The sequence below is a fragment of the Amblyomma mixtum genome, chromosome 5 (genome assembly GCF_055824585.1).
Source record: "Amblyomma mixtum isolate Tamu chromosome 5, ASM5582458v1, whole genome shotgun sequence".
Classification (NCBI taxonomy): domain Eukaryota; kingdom Metazoa; phylum Arthropoda; class Arachnida; order Ixodida; family Ixodidae; genus Amblyomma; species Amblyomma mixtum.
Genome location: NC_143016.1, coordinates 100,499,662 through 100,520,902, shown reverse-complemented (window position 1 = coordinate 100,520,902; position 21,241 = coordinate 100,499,662). Strand labels below are relative to the sequence as shown.

At 47.0% G+C, this 21,241-nt stretch overlaps 1 protein-coding gene across 1 annotated transcript; it reads right to left on the bottom strand.

Moving 5' to 3' along the window:
* Window positions 1–5,111: 5,111 nt before the first annotated feature.
* LOC149343205 (endochitinase-like) lies at window positions 5,112–18,851 on the bottom strand. The gene is made up of 10 exons (XM_089542326.1): window positions 18,705–18,851; window positions 14,042–14,125; window positions 13,674–13,862; window positions 10,408–10,531; window positions 9,385–9,523; window positions 8,670–8,773; window positions 7,933–8,056; window positions 7,449–7,640; window positions 7,208–7,330; window positions 5,112–5,553 (listed from the first exon to the last, which is right to left on the bottom strand). The coding sequence occupies exons 2-10, from the start codon at window positions 14,106–14,108 to the stop codon at window positions 5,398–5,400; spliced, it is 1,218 nt and encodes a 405-aa protein (XP_089398452.1). The 5' UTR covers window positions 14,109–14,125; window positions 18,705–18,851; the 3' UTR covers window positions 5,112–5,397.
* Window positions 18,852–21,241: the final 2,390 nt, after the last annotated feature.

Here is a 21,241-nt window from a genome sequence, read left to right as displayed (position 1 = left end):
GATGAAAGAAAGAGATTCGGCTAACTGTGTGCAGGGTAATTAATGTATACGAAAATTGAACGCTTTCAAGTGCAGTGCAGCTCATTTTCGGGAGTTCGTGTGGGGCTTGACCATAAGGATAACCTTTGTCAACCATAAATAAATAAATAATGCCGCGACTGGGATTCGAACCCGCGGCGGCGCGAACAGATGAGCTTCGCCGGCCACTCCACGGGAGCACTATGCTAACGTGACAGCCGGTCACACTGTTGTTGTTGTTGTTGTTGTTGTTGTTGTTGTTGTTGTTGTTGTTGTTGTTGTTGTTGTTGTTGTTGTTGTTGTTGTTGTTGTTGTTGTTGTTGTTGTTGTTGTTGTTGTTGTTGTTGTTGTTGTTGTTGTTGTCCTCTAGATAATGGCGCGTACCCACTGCGGGGGATTGGCCAAGACACAGGCGGCAACTGATAGGGGCACAAAATGTTAAACAAGAAAATAATGATGGGGAAAAATAAAATAATAATGATAATAATAGCAATTAGGAAATAAATGAAAAAAAACTCAGATGTGTAATTGAAATAAGCTAAACAAATACTGTGAGATCGGCGACTGAAATAGAGAACGGCAACACACCTCCAATCTTCTTCTTCTTCTTCACCATATAAAAATCTATGCATTGCACATCATCGTCTTCTTCAACTAATGCTACTATCCCATTAATATACGCACTCGCGCAGTGTGCATTGAATGTCGTCGTCTTCTTCAAGTAGTACTACTATCGAACTAATATCGTCGCCAGAGGTGCAGACGACGCATTAACACAAAGCCATGAGCCAACCAGGCTAAACACACGCTTTCGCACGTCTACTCGGTGTAACTACGTTAAAACCCTACCATTTTTTTTTTCTGTGACCCTTTCTTCACTGTATCCTTGAAAATAAATGCAGCAAATGCGAATGCAGGTTTGTCCAAGTCCCCTTTAGCATATTTGATCAAAAATGACGGTTTTTCTTAGCTAACTTGAGACACTCTGTCGTCACTTCGTCTGTGCTTTCATTTTCTTTGGGGACCTTTCATTCTTGCAGGTTAGGAAGCCGGCAAGGTTCTTCCCAGTCATTCTAGTCTCTATTCCTGCTTATTCTTCCTCCGTGTGATGTACGTACCTTTTAGAATGGGAAAGCTGGCCTCGAATAGTACGCTATGACGCCTTTTGAAAACGCATGTTTTCTCCCACGTTAGCTTTTGGTTCGAAATGCATCCCTCTCGAAAGAAGGATCTTGAAAAAAAAAACAAAAAAAAGAGAAAGGGTGGCGTTGTGTGAGCCACTGTTTCTAGGGTATCTGTCCGGTACCTTTTAGTCTGAATGTAGCTTCTTTATTTTTTCTATTTTTGTTTATGCACGCCTTCTTGTGCTTCCTTTGAAAAGAGCAAGAGGTGACGCCGACCTTGTGCCGAGCAGACGCTGCTCAGTTGCATTGCAGTGAGCGCCAAAAATACCACAAGCGACGCCTCTAAATGTTCGGCCATGCAAACGAGACTTATTTTTTTATATCAATGCATAATGCAACCTCGCGTAATGTTCTGTATGCACGGCATTCACTTTAAACAAACGTGACGGGCGATTGCAGGGATAGATTTCGGTGAACCTGACCAGCCGGTATATGGACGCTGTAAACCCTGACACACCGGTTGCGATGGCCAGTCTGGTCACGTATGTCTTGGGGAGAAGGCAGCTGATGTTCTAGACCAATATTCCAGGTCATGCGATTGATCGGCGGCATCAAACGCGATAGCGTTTTATAAAACCAGTCAGATCGGCATTGCGAAGTCTCGATTTCGAAGGTCATGACCTGGTTATCGGCCCGAAAAAGCGTCTGGAATGCCGGGAAGTGGGCTAACGCTCAGTAAAAAGTAAGGGAAAGAGTTCATGTAAGTGTGCTGTAAAGTGGAAATGATTAATGTGCACGATCCATCGGCCACAGGCCGATCAAGTTCGACGCACTACACGTTACTCAGCGTCCTGTAGGTCAGCACGTTGTCTGCCATGTGGACCACTAAGCTGGCATCCGTGCGGTAAAGCTGCTGATTTGTTGCAAACTCTTGGTCGTCACTGACGCTGCTTCGGGGAGCTAGTATGTTTATCAGAGTCTAAACGCATAAACTAAGCGTATGCAAACGCAACAGGGTCTGGGCGGAGGATGTCTTTCATGACGCAAAAAAAAAAAGCCAAGTGAAAGACGAAAAAGAAAACAACGCCTCAGCGTCTCCTGATACAAAATGCGTCAGAGAATAAGGGGTGATCTATGGGTTGGCGCCAGGTTGAACTGAAAACAAGAACAGGCAGATGCATAACGCTTCGCAAAAGATGTTCTTCGCAAGGGGTTGTTGTTAAAGGACGAGCGTAAAGTGGTCGACCACTCTATACATCAGAACGATACCGAGTTCGACAGGGCGACCTAAGACGGGTCAGCATGTGGTACGAAAATGACGCCAAGGAGCAGGAGTTTCAGCGGGAAGACGTAGGGAAACGGAAAGCCGAAAAAGAAGCAATGACGTTTGCACTATACGCTGGGGCAACTCGCCAGTGAAGTCAACTTGCGAGGCGATAATGATCGCCCAGAAACAAAAAGTACTAGAGGATTCATTTGTTTCTTTCAAAAACGCGTTGAATGCAGGCAAAGAACAGTTAGAAAACCGAAGTCTGCACAAATGACCCTCTGGCGCAAAAGCAGGATCAAGCGCAGCGAATGGTGATGATTGTGGTAACGAGAACGATCAAAAGTGTTCCCCTATAAATAAAAAGAAAGGAAATAATCATCTCCTGGCGCTAAAAATCAAATTCGGCCTTAATTAGTTTACGTGGAACGAATGGCCGCATTGAACAGTAGTTGCTATCCTGCGCACAGTGACTACCATAGTAAAGGGGAGAGGAGACGACGGCCTCCCATGTGAATACGTCTGCTTGCCCGCTCACAACCTCTGAATTACAGGGCATCCCGCTTCGAGAGTGGGTCATTAACGCGCACAAGAGGTTAATTAACAAAACGGAGCTAGCAAAGTGTTCAGAGCACTGTTGCCAATCTATTACAGCTACACTGTACTGGACGTAAGAATAATGGAAATGTTTTAGGGTGGTCTCTTGTTCGCAAAACCTGAGTGGTGCTGTGTATATAGTGGATGGTATCGTTCTTGAATACGAATTACGTAGTGTACAACGGCAAGTTCAGTGTCGTTGTACTTAACCGGTTAGTCCGAAAAAAACAAGGCGGTGGAGGAAAGGGGGTGATATCCCACTTCGCGGTTTAACCAAATGCCTAGACAACTTACACCGTAGTCGCAATGTTTGCAGCTCAAGGTGTCCAGTAACTTAGCGCGCTCTCCTTAAAGCGCAAGTTTCGTCGTTATTTTTTACGAAGTTTCGCAATCGTGATCTGCTAGCAAAATTAAAATTCTTCGTTTTTCAGTAGTCCTCGCTGTTGGCAACGACGTGTTTATTTATTGCAAATGAAAAAAAAAAACCCTTGTCAAGCTTGGTTTCAAACAAAAACTCACAATCAAAGATCACATTTTAACGAAATTTAGGAGGTCTAGGCAGAAAAAAAAATTGTATTTGTTTCCAACGGCTGTTCTACACGTCATCCTGACTCGGTTATTTATTCGCCTTGTTCACCCTGTGTCCGTAAGTCCAGGACCTCAGCCTCATCGATGCGCGTGTTATTTTATCAGCACAGTCCGTGAAACAGCAAGCTTGCAACAGGCAAGTAATGGTCTGCAGAAAATGTCTGAAGCCTCTAGAAGTGAGCGCGGAGGCTTTTTGACAGTAATCCCACAAACGGGATAAAACGTTTGACCTTCAGCTGATGCGTTAGATGGCATAAGCTTTGCAATCATCGAAGAACAATTAAGGCTGAGACAATTGTGGTTATTTGCGTAAAACTATACGTGCAGGCATAGAGATGCCGTGGTGGCTCAGTGGTTATGGCGCTCGGCTCCTGAGCCGAAAGACGCGGGTTCGATCCCGGCCGCGGCGGTCGAATTTCGGTGGAGGCAAAATGATAGGGGCCCGTGTAGAATGCGATGTCAGTGCACGTTAAAGAACCTCAGTTGATCGAAATTCCCGAAACCTTTTACTACGACGTCCCCCATAGCCTTAGTCGCTTTGGGACGTTAAACCGCCATAAACCATAAACATGCAGGCATAGGCTGGGCCTGCTGCGGGCGATTGTTTTCACTTGCCCGCTCGTCGATACTACACACTAGCATATATGCGTCGCGTGGCAGTGGTATCGTGCATTTGAGTACGACTCCCTCGACTGGCGGCACGGTACAACTGAGCAGTTTTATCAGGGAATGCTACCGCAAACGAAAGTGCCACGGCGCATCCACAGACTGAAAACACGGTTTCAGCTTCTTCAATTATGAATATAAAGCTGTCACTGAACGCAACCACATATTATGACCCCACGTGCGTTGCTCCTAAATGTAGGAGGAAGTCAGCTGGGAAGAAAAGGGCTGAGTTGCTTTCAAGCGACATTTGCAGTGCACACGTTGGTTTAGCCCCGAACCGCCAGGTAGCTCATGTTGTCATTGTTATTGGGATTATTAATATCAGGCATACCGCCGTCCCAGTGCGTTTAAAAGCCAAGGACTGCCTGCTTAGCCCACCCTCATGCACAGTTACAGACGCATACAACGGCGAGTGGTTAGTGGATGTTATCTGCTACTACAATTCTGTATACGCTATGCCATAGTTGAGTGCTCCGGTGAAACAGCTGCTGCCGGAATCTAAATGGCGAACTCGTGTTCAGAAGCTGGATGCCATAACCACTGAGGCACCGTGGCTAGTCTATAGGCGAATAGTTAAAAGTGCTATCATACATGCCATAATCGATATCCAGAACCACTGTGGCCGAGAAGGCTTCCTGTTTTGGCGTCACCTGGTCGCGAAAATTTTGGCGCAGTGTTTTCAACGTCCAGTAAGGCTACCAGCTGAACACTGTCAGTCCATGACGGAAGTGAATGCGCTCTGGACGCCATGAACGCTAAGCGTTTGACACTCGGAGGCAAGCATTACAGGCCTTTTGGATTCCCCAGAAAGTAAAATCACACAGTCCTAATAATGAAAACTGGTCGCAGGCTTTTTATTGCCGGCCATGAATGAGAAACAACAGGTTGTCGATAGGTGATCACAACGCAAAAACACATCTTTGCCACGACTGCTATTTGCAATCGTTCATACTGGACGCAGTCACCGTTAGAAGCAACACCTTTACAATATCACGGATGGGTTACAGCGTGCCTAAGAGGATGCGGCGGGCTGTGAAATGTGGCACGGAGCAGGCGCAGTTGTTGACTTGCGGACGCTACGCTGCCAAGTTTGGCCATAAAGTTCGGACTGAGCTAGCACCTGCGCATTGCTGCATCCTACCCAATACGCGGATCAATCAGGCGTCCTTCGTTGAACTTCCGGCAGATGGCGTTCAGCAGCGGATTCTTCACACCACATGCACCATTGAAGTCATCCATGTCCACGTTGAAAACCATCACACCACCGTAGTCCTTCTCCAGCACAAAGTCCACCTATAGAAGTAGTAAACGGAAAATCATGAGTGACACACTGATTTGCAGAGCTTGCGTTAAAAACTACGCTTTGCTACGTTTTAGACGCAAAGCGACCACGCTGCAATGCAAACAATGAACATGTGTCCGCCTCTTAGTCTAATGCTGCTGTTAGACCACACCGGAGAAGTGGGAGGCAGCGCTGCCCAGCGAAGACCTGGACAAGTACTGGAGCCCTGGATTAAGGGACCTGCCCGCTGGACTCGGCGTCGAATACTCTCGAGAGTAAATAAGTTTTTCACAGGGGTTGGAGCGTGTTGTTAATTCATTGAGTATGAATAGCGCGTATTGCGACTTGGACGAAGAAAGACACAGCGCTCGTCCTTGTGTATATTCCTTCGTCCTAGCCTCGATTCGCGCTGTTTCCACTCAGTTCTTCACTCACTCAAAAACTCGCCCACTCTCTATGGCGTCATTCTAACTGCACTTGAATGTCATTTCAGTTTGGTCGACGCACGCATTACGCCAAGCACGTACAAAGCCAATCATGCATCACGTCAAGAGCGTACATCACTGCTCCTTCACAAACGGATCCCAATAGTGTTTCAGTTGCAGTGTTTCAGCGCTAATGATAACGAGCACCTTTCCTCAGTAACTATTCGATATTCCCCACATTTTATACACAACAGAGATGTTAACTTGAATGCATGCCTTTGCCTCCGTCCTGTAGCTTTTCTGTCCTGTGGCCAGGACAATACACCTACGTACATTGTGCACAGTATGACTGGCTAAGCATGTAATGTGAACCAACTGAGGCTCCTTCTTTATAGTAAATCAATGCGCCTTCGCATAGCGCATCCAACTTGACAAACATTCAGTATACTTCGTTATTTTCATCAAACCTTAATTTCATCGATTTCTAGCCTCACTTGACTCCCACTGCTTTGAATACTGGGCTCCTACCTAATCTTGTGCGCTGCAGCTCATATTGAACGCGGTACCTGAATACCACCCGAATGAGTATAAACTCCCATCCCACAACGTTTTAGTTTTAGAGCACGGAGGACGCGAGAAGCTCCTGAGAATTCTCGAGCAATGCGCTCACATGAATTTTGAAAAGAAAACCAAAAAAAAAACAAGCTCTCTTCCAACTTGTCAATTCGACAAACAGTATTCTGAGCGTCCAAAGATATCCGTCCGTGAACGTGTCCTGTGACCAAAGATCCCTTCCTTAATTGTTATTAAATGGATTGACCAACCACAAGTACAGAGAGAAGGAGCTTGTTGCTGAAATTTCGTGCATTTTTTTCATAAACGGATTTTATGTTAACATAGTCTTATTCTATGTACGCGAACGTAAGCGCGAGTTTTCCTTGCGTACGATGGCTATACCACGTGTTTTCTGAATATCAAATTTAACTATAAGATTTGCAATATATGAGTTCGTTGTACCCCCCCCCCCCCCTGCCCCTTGTGATAATGTCCTCATGGTGCTGCAGGTATCTTTGAATTTCTGTTAGGATTTGCGCTGAAGGGTGACACTCCCTAACAAAACCGAGAGGTTATACCTCTTATCTTTAGAACTACCTCATTCCTCCTGCGCTGTATAACTGCATTTAGGCACGTGACTGGATTTTTTTTTCCGATTCAACAACAAAGGCTGCTGCAAACATGCCTTGGCTGAGACGCTTTCTTCATCCTCGTAGCCGACCCACTGGTCACCGCGGTAGGCGAAGGGGCACTGGCCAACCGCGTCGAACTCCCGCCTCCACGACAGCATGGTGATGTCCATGCAGATCTGCGCAGGGATACGGTGCACGAGAAAGGACGTTAGCAGCCCCTTCGCATAGCACGCGGCATTTACGTCGTTGAAGGCCAGTGTACGCACGGAAGTTTGTCCCAGTTAACGTACGTACCTCGTAGTAGGCGAGTATCTCGTCGGACATAACGAAGGGCCCCGGCACGGCGTTCACGTCTCGGCGGGTGGGGGCGGCCAAGGAGTGGCGACGGGGGTCCTGCAGCGTGTAGCTGCGGCCGTAGAAGGGGATGCCCAGCATCAGCTTCTTCTTGGGGGCGCCCAGCTTCACTAGCCTGTTGAGGCCGTCCTCCTGTGAAAGAGGAAAGGGTTAGCACGTCCTCGAAGCATCCGCTGCACCAGCTACAAGTTGCAAGTCACAGGTTACAGGTTACAGGCCACAGGTTACAAGTTACAAGGTGACCCGCCAGTTATAGGTGCAAGGGAAATCACGAGGTTCAAGAATTTCGTAGAAGATATTGTTTAAGGTTTTGAAAACTTAAAAAAAATGGTTAGAAACGGGTCCTGAAGCAGTGCGGCATGTACACAGGTGTTTTGTGGCTGTCAGCGTGAACTGTGTGAAGAGCAAGCAGTATGCAACGTACCACGTTAAGCGCCGCATACTGTCCTCTGTCGAAGCATCGTCTCCTGAGCGGGCTGTGCACGTCAGTGTAGCCCGTCCACGTACCGCGCAGGTCGTGCGTGAACACGTTGAACCAGTCCACGTATCTGCGACAGACATCGGAAGAAGGCGTCAAAATAACCGGTCCGACTCAGTTTGCGGCGTGCAGTAACGCTTAGCAAACTGTGAGTTATGTTGCTACGGTTGGGACGTTGCAACATGAATTGTTTGTACATATTATAGCTTCCAAAGCAGGCTATTTATAGCGCAGTTCGTGAGGTGAAAGAGCAACAGTGTGTGATTTCGTATTTGCTCACGACAGACCTCGGGTCATGCGAACTACATTTAAGGAAACTTTGGTATTTTTGCATCGTTTTATGCACTTCACTTCTGCCTTAGACTTGCACTATTTGCTTCAGTTTTCATTTCGTGTAATTTCAAGCCAATAGCTTTTACTGACTCTTTTACCTTTATTACGCTACGGACGAGATATGTCCCTAACATGGAACGCTTTCTTTCGTCCAAGATAAATTCTGTCACTGATCATCATTGCCATCAGAAATGAACTAACGCCACCTGCAGCTATAGGCTGCATGGACTTGCACTACACGGCACTGTAATCCACGTCACGTCTTCGTCCTGAGGGAAGGCGCAAAACTAAGAGTTCTTTGGTATCACATCCCAGGCCTATAAGCCCATCAAAGGCCTATAAACACTCACCGCGACAAGGCAGCCACGTTGAAACCAGTCTTGAGAAGCATCGGATCAATGGGAATGGTCGTTGTCAACATGAAGTCGTACTTCTCAAACTCTGCCCGGAGTTCCTGAAATTGTGAGAGGTTGCAAGCATGGTTTTCGTGTAGTTTTTGACAGCTACAATTCTCGCCACATCTTGCAGAGTTTAGTCATAATCATTTACTAATTTTACCACTTCCAAGCATTATGCTGTTTGCCTAGTCATCTGCATGCGTTTTTTTTTTCTCTAAGTGTATAATTGGGCCACATGCAGTTATCAGCACATAAGGCGCCGACGTCATCATAGTGAAATGTTTGCTTCAGCAGACAACTCGTTGACATCGCCACTTCAGAATCACGTAATCATCACCTAACTGCTGCAGACGAAACATTTTAGACACCTTGCAAACAATCAGAATGAGTTAAGTCACGTGGTCCAAGGCCTGGCACCGGAATCTCCTAACAGCATCTAATGCACTAACCATAGTCATATTGCATTCAAACTTAGGAGATTATTTCTTTTGTTTGTTTGTTTGTTTGTTTGTTTGTTTGTTTGTTTGTTTGTTTGTTTTTTAAGCAGGATGACAACTGCTCCCATCAACGACGAGGTTGAAAACAGTGTGCAAAACGGGAGAACGCAAGGGCGGTGCACTTCATAATATTGCGCCTAAATCCCGGTCGTTGTTTCGCGCTCTTTTACCTTCATCACGAGGACGAAGTTCTCCTTGTCGCCTTGGCTTCCTCCTCGCACCATTGTGCCTGGATACTGCCACGATATGTCCAAGCCGTCGAAACCGTACTGGCGCATCCAGCGAACAGCACTTTTCACGAACTTTCGCCTGTTTTGACGACACCGAGCAGAAAGAAAAGATGTTTAGTTGTTTGCATGGTACCTTGTTTGTTCGTTTGTTCCTTTGCTTATTTTTGGTTGTTTTTTTCTTTACTTGCTTCCTTCCTTGTTTTTTCTAAGTAGTTTACTTCAGCCTGCGTTAGTTTTTTTTGCTTTTTGTTTGTTTGCTTGTTTGTGACGGGCATATGGCAGTACAGGGCACGCACTCAGAAAAGTGTCGGTATGCGTTGACTTTCGCTTCACTGAGCGATGTGGAGCACAGTTTTATTCGCATTTGTAGGCATAAAAGTTTTTTTCTCAAGCTCAAAATGAGTGTGATGCCACCGGTTTATGGAAATATTTATTTTGAATTAGGAGCTCAAGTAACTCCGCGCAGCGTCGACTTCGTTTTTTTTTTTTCGAAAGAATGAGTCTTACATAGTTGTGAATGTGGCTTGACAATGGGATGAAAAAAAAAAAGACTCATGTAGTATGACAAGAAATAGTTGCGCCCACAGTCATCTGCGTGATATAAAGTGATGATATAAAATTATGCACACTTGACCAACATTGTCGAATCTTGCACAATACATTTGTATAATGATTATAATAGGTAATTAGTATGTACAGCATAAACCAAAAAGTAGCGTCAGCCGATTCTTTTCAGCACGCAAATTAGTCACACGTTATGACCAGCACCCTATCGTCCAAACAGGTGCTAAACGTCCTCAACCCTGTTGACTAATACAATGCCGTATAACTGACAAGGAATCAATCTTTGTTTTCCTTCACTTGTCCTATGTTTTTTAGAACGAAAAGTGTCCATCTACGAGCCGTACAATGTCAGGAGCCAACCTGAAATCCTATCTATTGCACGAGCTGGACGTCACTTACCTGCTGGAGGAACGGCGGACCATCGTCGAAAAAACGCTGTGTCCGTACTCCCAACCTCCGACTGAAATGAGCGTCTTGATGTGCGAGTATCGCTTCTTGATGGACGTGAACTCTTGGTACAAGCCTGCGGGGGAGACGGGAAATCATTTCCTGGGAACGCAGTTCTAGAGCTAAGTGCCAGGACCTAGAAGCTCAACTTGGAGCCCATGCTACTTTTTTTTTTTTAGCTCTGTCACATGACTCTGTGTTACGTCGGCGAGAACAGAGAAATGGAAGCCAACGACAGGGATGGCCGCGATTCCAGATAACGGGGAATCCACAGCCAATGCTTCAACAACTCTGCTGTCTCATCTTCGCCACAGAACATGTCTGAAAAGCGTGCGTCTTCGTCTGAGTAGAGGCGCCAGATTCGGCTAGCGCCAATGATTCCTTTCATCTTTTCTAGCCCCACTAATGACTTCATGTACTCGGAACATCAGGGGTAACATGAGAAGCTGCGTTCCAGCACAATGACAAGGCTATTTTTCCTTTAGAACAACAGAAACGGAGATCGCGATAGTAAAAAAACAAGGATAAAGAAAAATACATTTCAAGAAGTCATTATAAGGCATGTGCTTCTCTCAGAACATAACAAATTTTGCAGCAAAGTAATACAATAACAAAAATTGCACGTGGAAGAAATAAATTACATATAAATCTGCGGAAAAACAGCAGTATTCTGAGCACTGTATGAAAGCGCGGCAACAATGCCATAGCAAATATCAGTTATCAAATTGCATGTTTAAAGTACGCAAGAAACGAAGTACAACCTGAAAGCGGTCTACACTTTAGAAGAAAAAAAACACTAACCGTAACACTGGATAAACATAACGCAAACATAAAACACTACATGGAGAGCGCTTTAGTTCTGTAAACGTAGGACGTTCTGTACAGGTATCTCTTTCGTAAAACATATTCAGCAGTTCAGGGATTATATAGCATAGCCTTTGTTTTCCGTAATTTACCCTGCTAAAAGGTACAACCCATTATTCAGTGTGTCTTTGGGTCATAAGCTTGTATATGCTGGCTAAATTAGCCGAACTGTATAGGTGGGTTATGTTATTCCTGGTTTCTGCCTTTAAAGCTGTATTCTTAGGCTGTTATTCTAAAACCTAAAAAAGCCTACAGTCACTGAAACCAAGGAAAGCATAAGGGACTGTTTTTATTAATCGAGTTGTTTATCAATGGGAAATAAAAAATGTAATTATTTTATAGCTGCACGATAATTGATCAGAAAGCAAAAAATGGCTGAGGCTTAGCTAAGGTTAAGCCTAGTCAGATGCGAAGCATATTGATGGCTAGGCTTGGTAAAGTTCCTCGCTTTGTTCTTCAGTTGTTGTAGAACGTTGTCGCCGAGCCGCATATTGAGCACGCCGCTTAGCCAGACGTTCATCCCGCTCTTCATCGGTCTCTGTGGCACGCTGAAGCTTTCGCTTCTCGTTCAAATCAGCCCTGCTTCTAGGCGGCATCCCAACACCTGGCCGCCTCGTAAGTGCCAGGAGAGCGAGGCAAGCTCAGCTTTATACCGCTGCTGTAGCGTCACGTGGTCAGCTGCAGCGCCTCTGATGTGGAGCCTCCACCGCCGCGGCCGACCGCGCGAGCCGGCAGCCCATCTCTCCTCTGCTGTGACGTCATGTTGTCACGTGGTGTCACGAGGTCACGCTAAAGGTCAATGGTAGCTCCACCGCCGCGCTCGACGGGCTGTAGTGTAGCTCTAGCAATGTGCTTCGCATAAAAAAAACCACATGCACCCGATGGGATCCGAACCGATGTATCTCAGTTCAGTTGGTAGAGCACCGCAGCGAAATTCAGAGGTCGTGGGTTCGGGTCCCACCGACGGCATGTGGTCGTTTGTTGTCCTACTTTCCAATCAATTATCTTCAAGCCATCCAAAGATTACAATACTAATATCCACTTCATTAATAGCACAAAAAAAAATTATTCAACCGCCTCGGTGGTTCAGTAGTTATGGCCCTCGGCTGCTGACCCGAAAGAGGCGGGAGTCGATCCCGGCAGCAGCGGTCGAATTTCGATGGAGGTGAAATTCTAGAGGCCCGTGTACTGTGCAATGTCAGCGCACGCTAAACAACCCCAGGTGGTCGAAATTCGAGGGCCTTCACTACGGCGTGTCTCATAGCCTGGGTCACTTTCGGACTTTAAACCTACACAAACTAAACCACCAAACCAAAAAAAGATAGAAACATTCCCTTGCGCTCTCCATGGTTTCAGTGGTTGTTGTCTTCCTTCATATCTATGTCATAATGAGCCCATATTTCCTTACCCTTGTCTGCTCAGACCTGCGTAGGTATGTTTTCATTTTCCTTTTTACTGTATCTAGGTGTTAGTAACTGTGGATAGTGCATTCGGGTATTCGATGTCTCCATCATCAGTATACCGGGCTTCAGAGAGCACAGTGAGATTGAAATCAAGACCAGTCTGGTTAAATATTCCTTCTGACTGTACACTTGTATCTGGCCCACTGCACATTTCAATTAATTCGTTTCGGTGTGATAAATATTTTCCCCTGCAGGTGCTGCTTTAAGTCAGCAGAAAAGAAAGAAGAATACAAACCTCAGGCACTGAATTGGTGGCAATGCTAATCAATTTCCGCCCAGTGATTCATAGGCCTATATTGATTGCCTTCTGACACTCCTTGCGCCTCACAAGCACTTTTCCACCACTGTACCAAACAAAGCATACATTATGTTCGCGGGCCCAGTGCTTCGCCTCCAAGGGCCGTGACTGCGTTTGCGTTGTTAAGTTTTCTTGAAAGTACTCTTTCGATTGCTCATCCTTCAGATTACTTAAGCCTATTATCCATAGCGAACTGACAAAGAACAGGATGACACCTGGTGTCTTATCAGGCTTTGAAGGAATGCGGTGTGTCGCAGTGACGTCACTCGATGTCAGCTCAACTGAAGCAGCAAGCCCAGTTGGTTATTTCTGTTTCATTTGTGGAAACACAAGCTGTACACAACACAAGCTGTACACAACACAAGCTGTACACAACACAAGCTGTACTAAATACTCAGAACAGTGGACTACGTTCAATGCACCAAACGACGTGCCTGATATTTTCCATGATAGGTTTCCGCTTCTTTTCTTTTTATTTGTAGTTCTTACTACAGTATGTTTGTAAAAGTGCACGAATGCGTGTAATTGTAGCAGAGGGTGCGCACCGACACAGAGTAGAAGATGAAGATTGAGGTGGGGTCTTGATCCCGTACCTGTATTGTTGACGTATGTAGACATGCTGGACTCCATCTCGAACGTCTCAGAGTTTATGGTGACGAAGGCGAGCGTTACGTGGCTGCACATGTGCCCCGGAATGTCCGAGACGCGGTAGTCCATCGGGCTTGGCCGCGACATGGCCTCGCCGTAGTAGTAGCACACCACGGGCTTCTTCTCATCGTCGTCTGCAGAGAACACGTGCACGACACGTCCAGAGCACATCCAAAACACATCCAGCACCCATTTGCAGCAATCAGAATTGACAGCACCGAAGTTGTATTAAGTATGCACACAATTGAAACAATTTGCGACGATAAACCGCACTAAAACCAGTAAAATTTCCCGAAGGAATGCCGAGACTCACTTGATGTCGCCCTGAGTACCTGGAAAGCGCATAGAGTCAACAACGCTTGTAGCCACATCTTGTTCATGGCCTTTTCTCCTGGACCTGAATAAAATAAGATAAAAATTATAATTGGTATTTTTAACAGCGCTAACCGTAAAGTAGTAAGACACCTCGACACAAATTCGAATGGTCCTCAGTCAGCAAACGTACTCGAGCAGTATATCAAGGGCGAGAACTTAAAAACTGCAAGTGTTTTTAGGCTTAATTTATCACTGCTTCCGCTGTATTCCTTACATGTCGATATCAGCATAAATCACTGCTGAATCGGTCACCTGTCAATTGTTCTGAAAAATTCGTGTGGAGTCCCATGAACGTATTTACAAATTCTTGCAATAACATACTAAAAAAATTTAACTGGTTCCAGTTGCTGCGAGATATTGCACGGAAATAGCGACTAGGTCGCACAGTCCCTAACGGTGGCTGTGATAGAAACAGCCACCTGCCGGTGCAGTGGTGCGTCGCTTAACCTCTGCGCCAGTGCGTTGGTAGTGCCTTGAGGACTCGCCACCATCTATTAACGTTAAATAGAGAATGATCAATTCTGCATATTTGAGCATTAACCCACTAAAGTTATAACGTCATACCCGTAAGGCGGAGCTTAAGTGCCACTTCCAATTGAAGGATCAGCCCCTTCTTTCGCACGTGTACTCGGTTTAACTACGTTAAACGTCTGCCAATTTTTGGTCTGTTTATCGCACAAACCACTCCGAGCGTTTTTACGTCTGCTGACCTGACGTCGTCCCCTCTTTACTGCCGTTGCTTCAAACGATCAGCCGAACAGAAGTCTTTCCAGAGGCTTCCGACACCACCAGTCCAATGTACCTTCAGGTTTCACTCTCCCATGTCATCTCATCACGTCACCGTGGGTGATGGTTAACCTCTGGTAAGCTTGCGTGTTGCCTGTATTCTAAGAAGATCGATAGCGCTAGTCGCTGAGAGAGGACAGCTTACTCTGGCGTACATGTCGGCAGAATATATGAACTATGTCCACGTGTACACCGGTGGATCTGTGTCGTCAAACGCGTCAGCAGTGGCTGTTGCAATACCCTCTCAGCAGACGATTCGCCGACATAGTGACATCAACCGCTGCTGAGTATGTGGCACTGTGGGAAGCAATTAGACTCATCTCTGGAGAGAAACCTCAAGCATCGTGTGTATTTTCTAACTCTAAGCATGTGCCCCCTATTCTGTTACGTTTCTTACGGCAAAGCACCCAGCAGTACTTAGTACGGGACCCCAGTGGCGGTGGCCGCCGCCCTCCACGTTGTAAGCATCAGTCCCTTACGGACTAATCCAAACATACCTCCTGTCCCTTTTTAATAAATGTTTTCACCCCCACCCCCACCCAGCAGAACGGCAGTAGACACCGCTCAATTCCTTTCAACTGCTCAAGATAAAGGCCACCGTATTCGCGTTTCAGTGGGTTCAGGACACTGCGGGCTGCATGGAAACCTTGTACCAAGTGCTTGGTCGGATAGATGGATGCTTCTCCATGCAGTGCGGGCGCTTCTACTTTTCTTGCGTGGCACGGGTCTCGACTCGCGGTCGCCATTAGGCCCTCTTCTTGTCTGCCTGTATACAGATTGCCATCTCTCTAAAGCCCTAATCCCAAACCTGAGCGTTATTCAAGTATATAAACTCGATTAGCACATAGGCCGCCGCGGTGACTCAGTGGTCAAGGCGCTCGACTGCTGACGCGAAAGACGCGGGTTAGATCCCGGCCACGGCGGTTGAATTTCGATGGAAGCGAAATTGTAGAGGCATGTGTACTGTGCGATGTCAGGGCACGTTAAAGAAGAACCCCAGGTGGTCGAAATTTCCGGAGCCCCTCACTACGGCGTCCCTCTTAGCCTGAGTCGCTTTGGAATGTTAAACCCCCTTAAATCAAACCAAATTAATTAGCACGTAATATTTGGGGGTGTCAAAAATCTAGTGATAGAACAAGTAAGAAATCCATACGAAATATTCACTCGCTGGCTCGGATCCAGTTTGCAAACTGGTGGTTATCCCCAACGCCCATGCAGCTGGAGCACGTTTGCCCAAAGTCGACCCTATTATATCTGCTTAAGTATCACAGCAATGCCAAGAGAACATCACACTACCGTCTGAAGCAGCGTGCTTCTTTTTGGCAGTGAAAAAAAGGGAAAAAGAAAAGAAATGCGCCAGCTTTGTGCGCAAAAGAAGCACGCTTTCTGGTTTTGCGCATCCCCAGAGACCACGTGAGCTTCCCATAGAGGTGCGCATGCATTTCTCTCGCGCTTACGCCGCCGCTTCTCATCAGGAAAACAACACTTCAGTGGGCGGCGCATTCCCTCGAGAAACACTGAACGACAGAACCGCTACGCTACATTAAGTTCCTTTTGATTGATAGCAACAAGAGCCAAAGAACTTCCTTGGCGCAGGAGAAAAATCTCTCGCCACTGCGATTAGTCGGAAGCCGCTAAATGTTCTCTTTTGCCAGCCGTGATAACACACGGAAACCATTAACGAGCGGCGAGCTAGTTCTTTTGCGCTCATTCCCCGCACTCAACGAGCATGCACATTGCTTTTGTAACGGCTCTCTGGTCCAGCGCGCTTGTTCAAGGCGCCGATACGTCGTTAAGGCTCTCTAGCCGTTGTGCAAGCTGGACCGCGGAATGAGGACACATGGAACGGTTCTGAGGCTGGCTGCTTCACGAAAACAACGGCAGAGGTCGCTCTTTTCGACAGCCCGCAGGCTGAGAAAGTACAAAGTTTTAAGCGCAATGAAACGTGCCAGACATTTCTTTTTTAAAAGAAGGCGGTTCTTCCGATATCAAAAGAAAGCTCTGTCAAGTTCGCTTCGTTAGCATTTCCTCGTCTCATTTCTGTGAAGATGTGCTCCTCTATGCGAACTTCAGATGTTCACGCCATTTTGTCGACACATTGAGGTCGGTTGTTCTTTACTGATATTCCGGCGTCTCGGAATGCTCGCCTTGTCTGATATCCGTTTCCATACAACTTGTTTGGAGTCAGTACACAGTCCTTAAGAAATGCACTCGCGCAAACTAGACACTGTCACGATACGAAGCAACGAAATCGTTAAAGGATCACCGCATTGCAAAGCGGCCAACTGTATCCGCACCATGTACTGGCGGGCACAACTACACAGTGTCTGCTTCGCCCAGACCGAGGGTTAGAAGGAAGCCTCCCAGATACATTTGCACAGGGCACCAGCCATGCAGGCACGCCATTGTGGGCTCTTGGTATAAGGGCCTTGTTCCTTACTAGCTTTGTTTCTCGGCGCACAACGCAGGGTGGAGTGAAAGGGCACGCGTCTGCCGGTAGTTCTAGTGTTATAAGATGGGGCAAGAGGCACTATAGTGTAGGCAGTTCTTTCGCAGAAGAGCCTTCGTGCGTGCATGCAGACTCCTGCGGTGCCTCGGGCAATGTTTGCGCAAGCTTCGCGGGCCGTCCAAACGTACGGCTTCCTGTGCCCACGCCTCGACTTCCTGCCTGATTCCGGAACTCTCACAACTCGCCAACTCTCCGCTGTGTGTATATATGCTGTCCGAGGAGAGCTTCGGGTGGGGAACAACTGCCGTCTTGGCGAGCTATAGGTCCGCCCAAACCAAACGTCATGACGCGGACTCCGCCAGCATTGTCCACGAGTCGGCTCGAGTTCGGTGCCATGCTTTGCGATATCGGTGGTTAGTTCGAGGAATAGGTAAGTCTAAAATTTATAGCGATGAGCCCGGACGCCTGGTGAAACTATAATGAAATAAATCTGCCTGGACTGTGTAAACAAAACCGGTGCGTTAGCCGTGAGCGACATTTGCGCGGAAATGTCACGCTGAATACCACCAAGGCACGTGGCTTGAGCTTGAAAAATTAATAACGCGAATGACTGACGGGAAAGGAATTGTATGCAGTACTATAAAGCGTACCATCTCACGACGTCTAAGGATGTTCAATACCAAATTAGTCTCTCCTTTCCCTCTGTGCCTTCTGTGTGTGGGAGCGCACGAGCATGTGTGTGTGTGTGCGTGTGTGTGTGTGTGCGCGCATGTGTGTGTGCGTGTGTGTGTGTGTGTGTGTGTGTGTGTGTGTGTGTGTGTGTGTGTGTGTGTGTGTGTGTGTGTGTGTGTGTGTGTGTGTGTGTGTGTGTGTGTGTGTGTGTGTGTGTGTGTGTGTGCGTGCGTGCGTGCGTGTGCATGCTTGTGTGTGTGCGTGCGTGAGTGTGTGAGTGCGTGCTTGTGTGCGTGCACGCAACGCGAAGATTCCTATGAACATAAAAGCTGATTATCACTGCGCAATATTTTTGAGCGAAAAAAAACAATTTCTCTGCCGGAGATCCTTACCTTTCAAAAACAATATGCTATTATTTGATGTCTGTGACAGCATAACAGAGGCGATAAGGATAAACCAGGAATAAGGTAAATACTGAAGAGAACGCAATACCTTGACAGGTCTCAGTGCAAATAAGAGGAAAATGAAAACAGAGCAGTAAAAAAAAAAACGATATGCTTTTCTCGCTGGTCACGGTTTTGCTTTCGTCTATAAGCTCGTTAACAGCAGCGCGGACACGTGCCAATACTCTCTCTGCGCCGGTCATTGATTTGCAAGCGGGGAAAAAAGGGGCAGCCTTCACGCGCGCACTCACAGTTTTGTCGACAACGGCGTCAACTCTCGCCTCCTTCTTGCTATCGAGAACGGAGCTCCGTTCTTCGGCGTCGTCGTTCGCACTGCTGGCGATGCGAGCGAGCGGCGTTCGAGTGGCCCCAAGGTGGTGTTCGGTCGGGGCGCTCCGCTCCAGGTGCTCGACTAAACGCTTTCGGGAAGCCCGGCCGAAGGGCGCTGACTAATAAAGGTTCTCTCCTCTCACCTCCTTTCCACCAACTCTTGCGAGGGAAAGCCCGTGCAGAAACCCAAGCCCCTTCCTCCTCTCCCATCTTTGCCCCGACACACCGCATCCCGTCACTTTGCCCCCCACACTCACCATGTGTGTGTGCCCCCCTGTGCAACTTTCTCGCTCTCACCCAGGTAATCCGGTTCGGCGGTGCTGGTCAAGACTGTGGTCACCGCTCCTGTGTCGATTAGGCCGACACACCGCCACTCTCCTATGCCGTTGCTCCTTTTGCTCGAGAATGGGTTTCTCAACCACCCTTGCCCTGGAAGCAACAGGTGGGACGTTTAGTGAGGCGTGGCGCTGCGTACCGCGTTTAGTGACCGTCTATCGGTTTGAGTGCAAAGCTGTTCGCTTGGCTTTTGAAGGAGAGTCAGAAGTGCGTGTATGAATCAAAATGACGACTCTTAACCTTATGAACAAGCCGGCTACCCTGCTTCTCCATTTATTATTTTAGACATGTACCTGAGGATCGCTCTGCAGCTCCTCCCCTCGTTTTCGTTTGTTTTTCTCTTTTTGTGAGCAGCCTTCAAGCTGGCTTGATTGGCGTGAAAAGCCCGCCAGTGCTGTATTAACACACATGGAAAGAAAACGCGTTAAACGATTCTTTTTATTTATTCGCTGCTGGGTTCAGGAGAGGTCTTGTATTTTATTCAGCCATGTGGCTAAGTGTCCACGCACGCTAACTAGCGTTGTTGTGTTCGAAGATGAGCTCATATCCGCTCAGTGAACGATGGCTGGGGTTCGGTCGTTTTCTGTGCTAAACGCTGTCAATACCACGACTACGGCACCGGTGCTAATGCGAAACAATACAGAGGGGAGGATGCCCCAGACGAAGCCTTGCGTAGCTCGCCGAGAATTTGCCACGAGAGGCTATGGCTTTTTCCTAACAGATCCTTAGTGATCAGCTCACTGTAGTGGGCACGCTCAGGATGGAGGCAGGCAGCAGCTCGTTGCATGGCAAAAAGCGATTGAGAAATGGAGCCTAAGCATTCTTTGTGGGTGACAATAAACATTTTTCTACAAGACGAAATTAGTGCTAACAGCAATTATCAAGCCACTAGTCATTCCAGAAGCATTAGGATGGTCTTAAACAATTTCCCGCCAAATAAGTAGCCAATTAGGCCGCTATCTGGGCACCCTTCAGCGCGGGTTTTCTTTGGGTTAAAAATCATCTTTAACTGCTAACGCATTGTTGAAGATGAACTGAATTGAGCGGGGCCCCAAAGGGCTATTTAGTAGCAGCAGAAACAAAACTGCTTCGTTCGACACTTGATTCGGTTTTCTCCGCCCGGTTTTAACAGCGGTCATCCGCGTTCTTTCTTTTCAAGGCCGAAATCCCCGACAGACTCATTTTCCGGTGGTACCATCGCAATATTAGTTCGTTGACGGCATCGTAGCCAAAGGCTGTGTTCTTAAACGTTAGGTGGCGATTCGCTCATCGCATGTTGCGCAACTTCTGGTCTTTACATAAAGAAATCCATTTTTTTTTTTCATCATTACACTTTGACGTTCTGCAGAATAGAAGGCACTCGTGTTGGAAAAAGGTGTTGTTTGCGTCGGAGCACACAGACTTTTTAAAAATTTCTTCCCTTTATTACCAGCATCATGGACACCCTCAACATTGCCCAAGGAGTAACAAATGCACCTCATCAATTTGCCGCCGCGGTGGCTCAGTGGTTATGGTGCTCGGCTGCTGGCCCTAATGACGCGGGTTCGATCCCGGCCGCGGCGGTTGAATTTCTTTGGAGGAGAAATTCTAGAGACCCGTGTACTGTGCGATGTCAGTGCACGTTAAAGAACCCCAAGTAGTCGAAATTTCCGGAGCCCTCCGCTACGGCGTCTCTCATAGCCTGAGTCGCTTTAGGACGTTAAACCCCATAAAACCAAACCAAACCAATTTGGGTCTATTTTTGCGTTGTTGTTGTTGTTGTCACACGTCTTGTTGTGAACAGTTCACTGATGGCTTCAGGGAAGGTCATAAACGTTGCACCCGACAATATGCTTCCCTTCAAAAAACTAAATCTGTCAGCGGGAAATAAAAACACTCTTGTCGACAGTAGTTGGGTCCCAATGAGCAAACCTGCAATCAGGAATCGTGAAGCTAACGTGAAAGCTCAAACTTCATGATGCAGCGGTAAGTTTTGGAGGACATCACGTCGCGCAAGTATTTCACCACGTGAGCATACTACCCTATACCACAATGCAGATTTTGTTTTAGCATTCGCGTTTTGCGAAGCACAACGGCTGCTTGTAAAGCACTATGTATATTGCATAGCGTCAATTTGGAGCTT

Bases quoted from the DNA above. Each gene is read 5' to 3' on its own strand.
- LOC149343205 (XM_089542326.1), bottom strand. From the start codon at position 14,108: ATGAACAAGATGTGGCTACAAGCGTTGTTGACTCTATGCGCTTTCCAG. The intron at 7,641-7,932 runs GTACGTTGCATA...CCTCTTTCACAG, and splicing joins AGTATGCGGCGCTTAACGTG to GAGGACGGCCTCAACAGGCT. The intron at 7,331-7,448 runs GTACGTACGTTA...ATCCCTGCGCAG, and splicing joins AGATACTCGCCTACTACGAG to ATCTGCATGGACATCACCAT.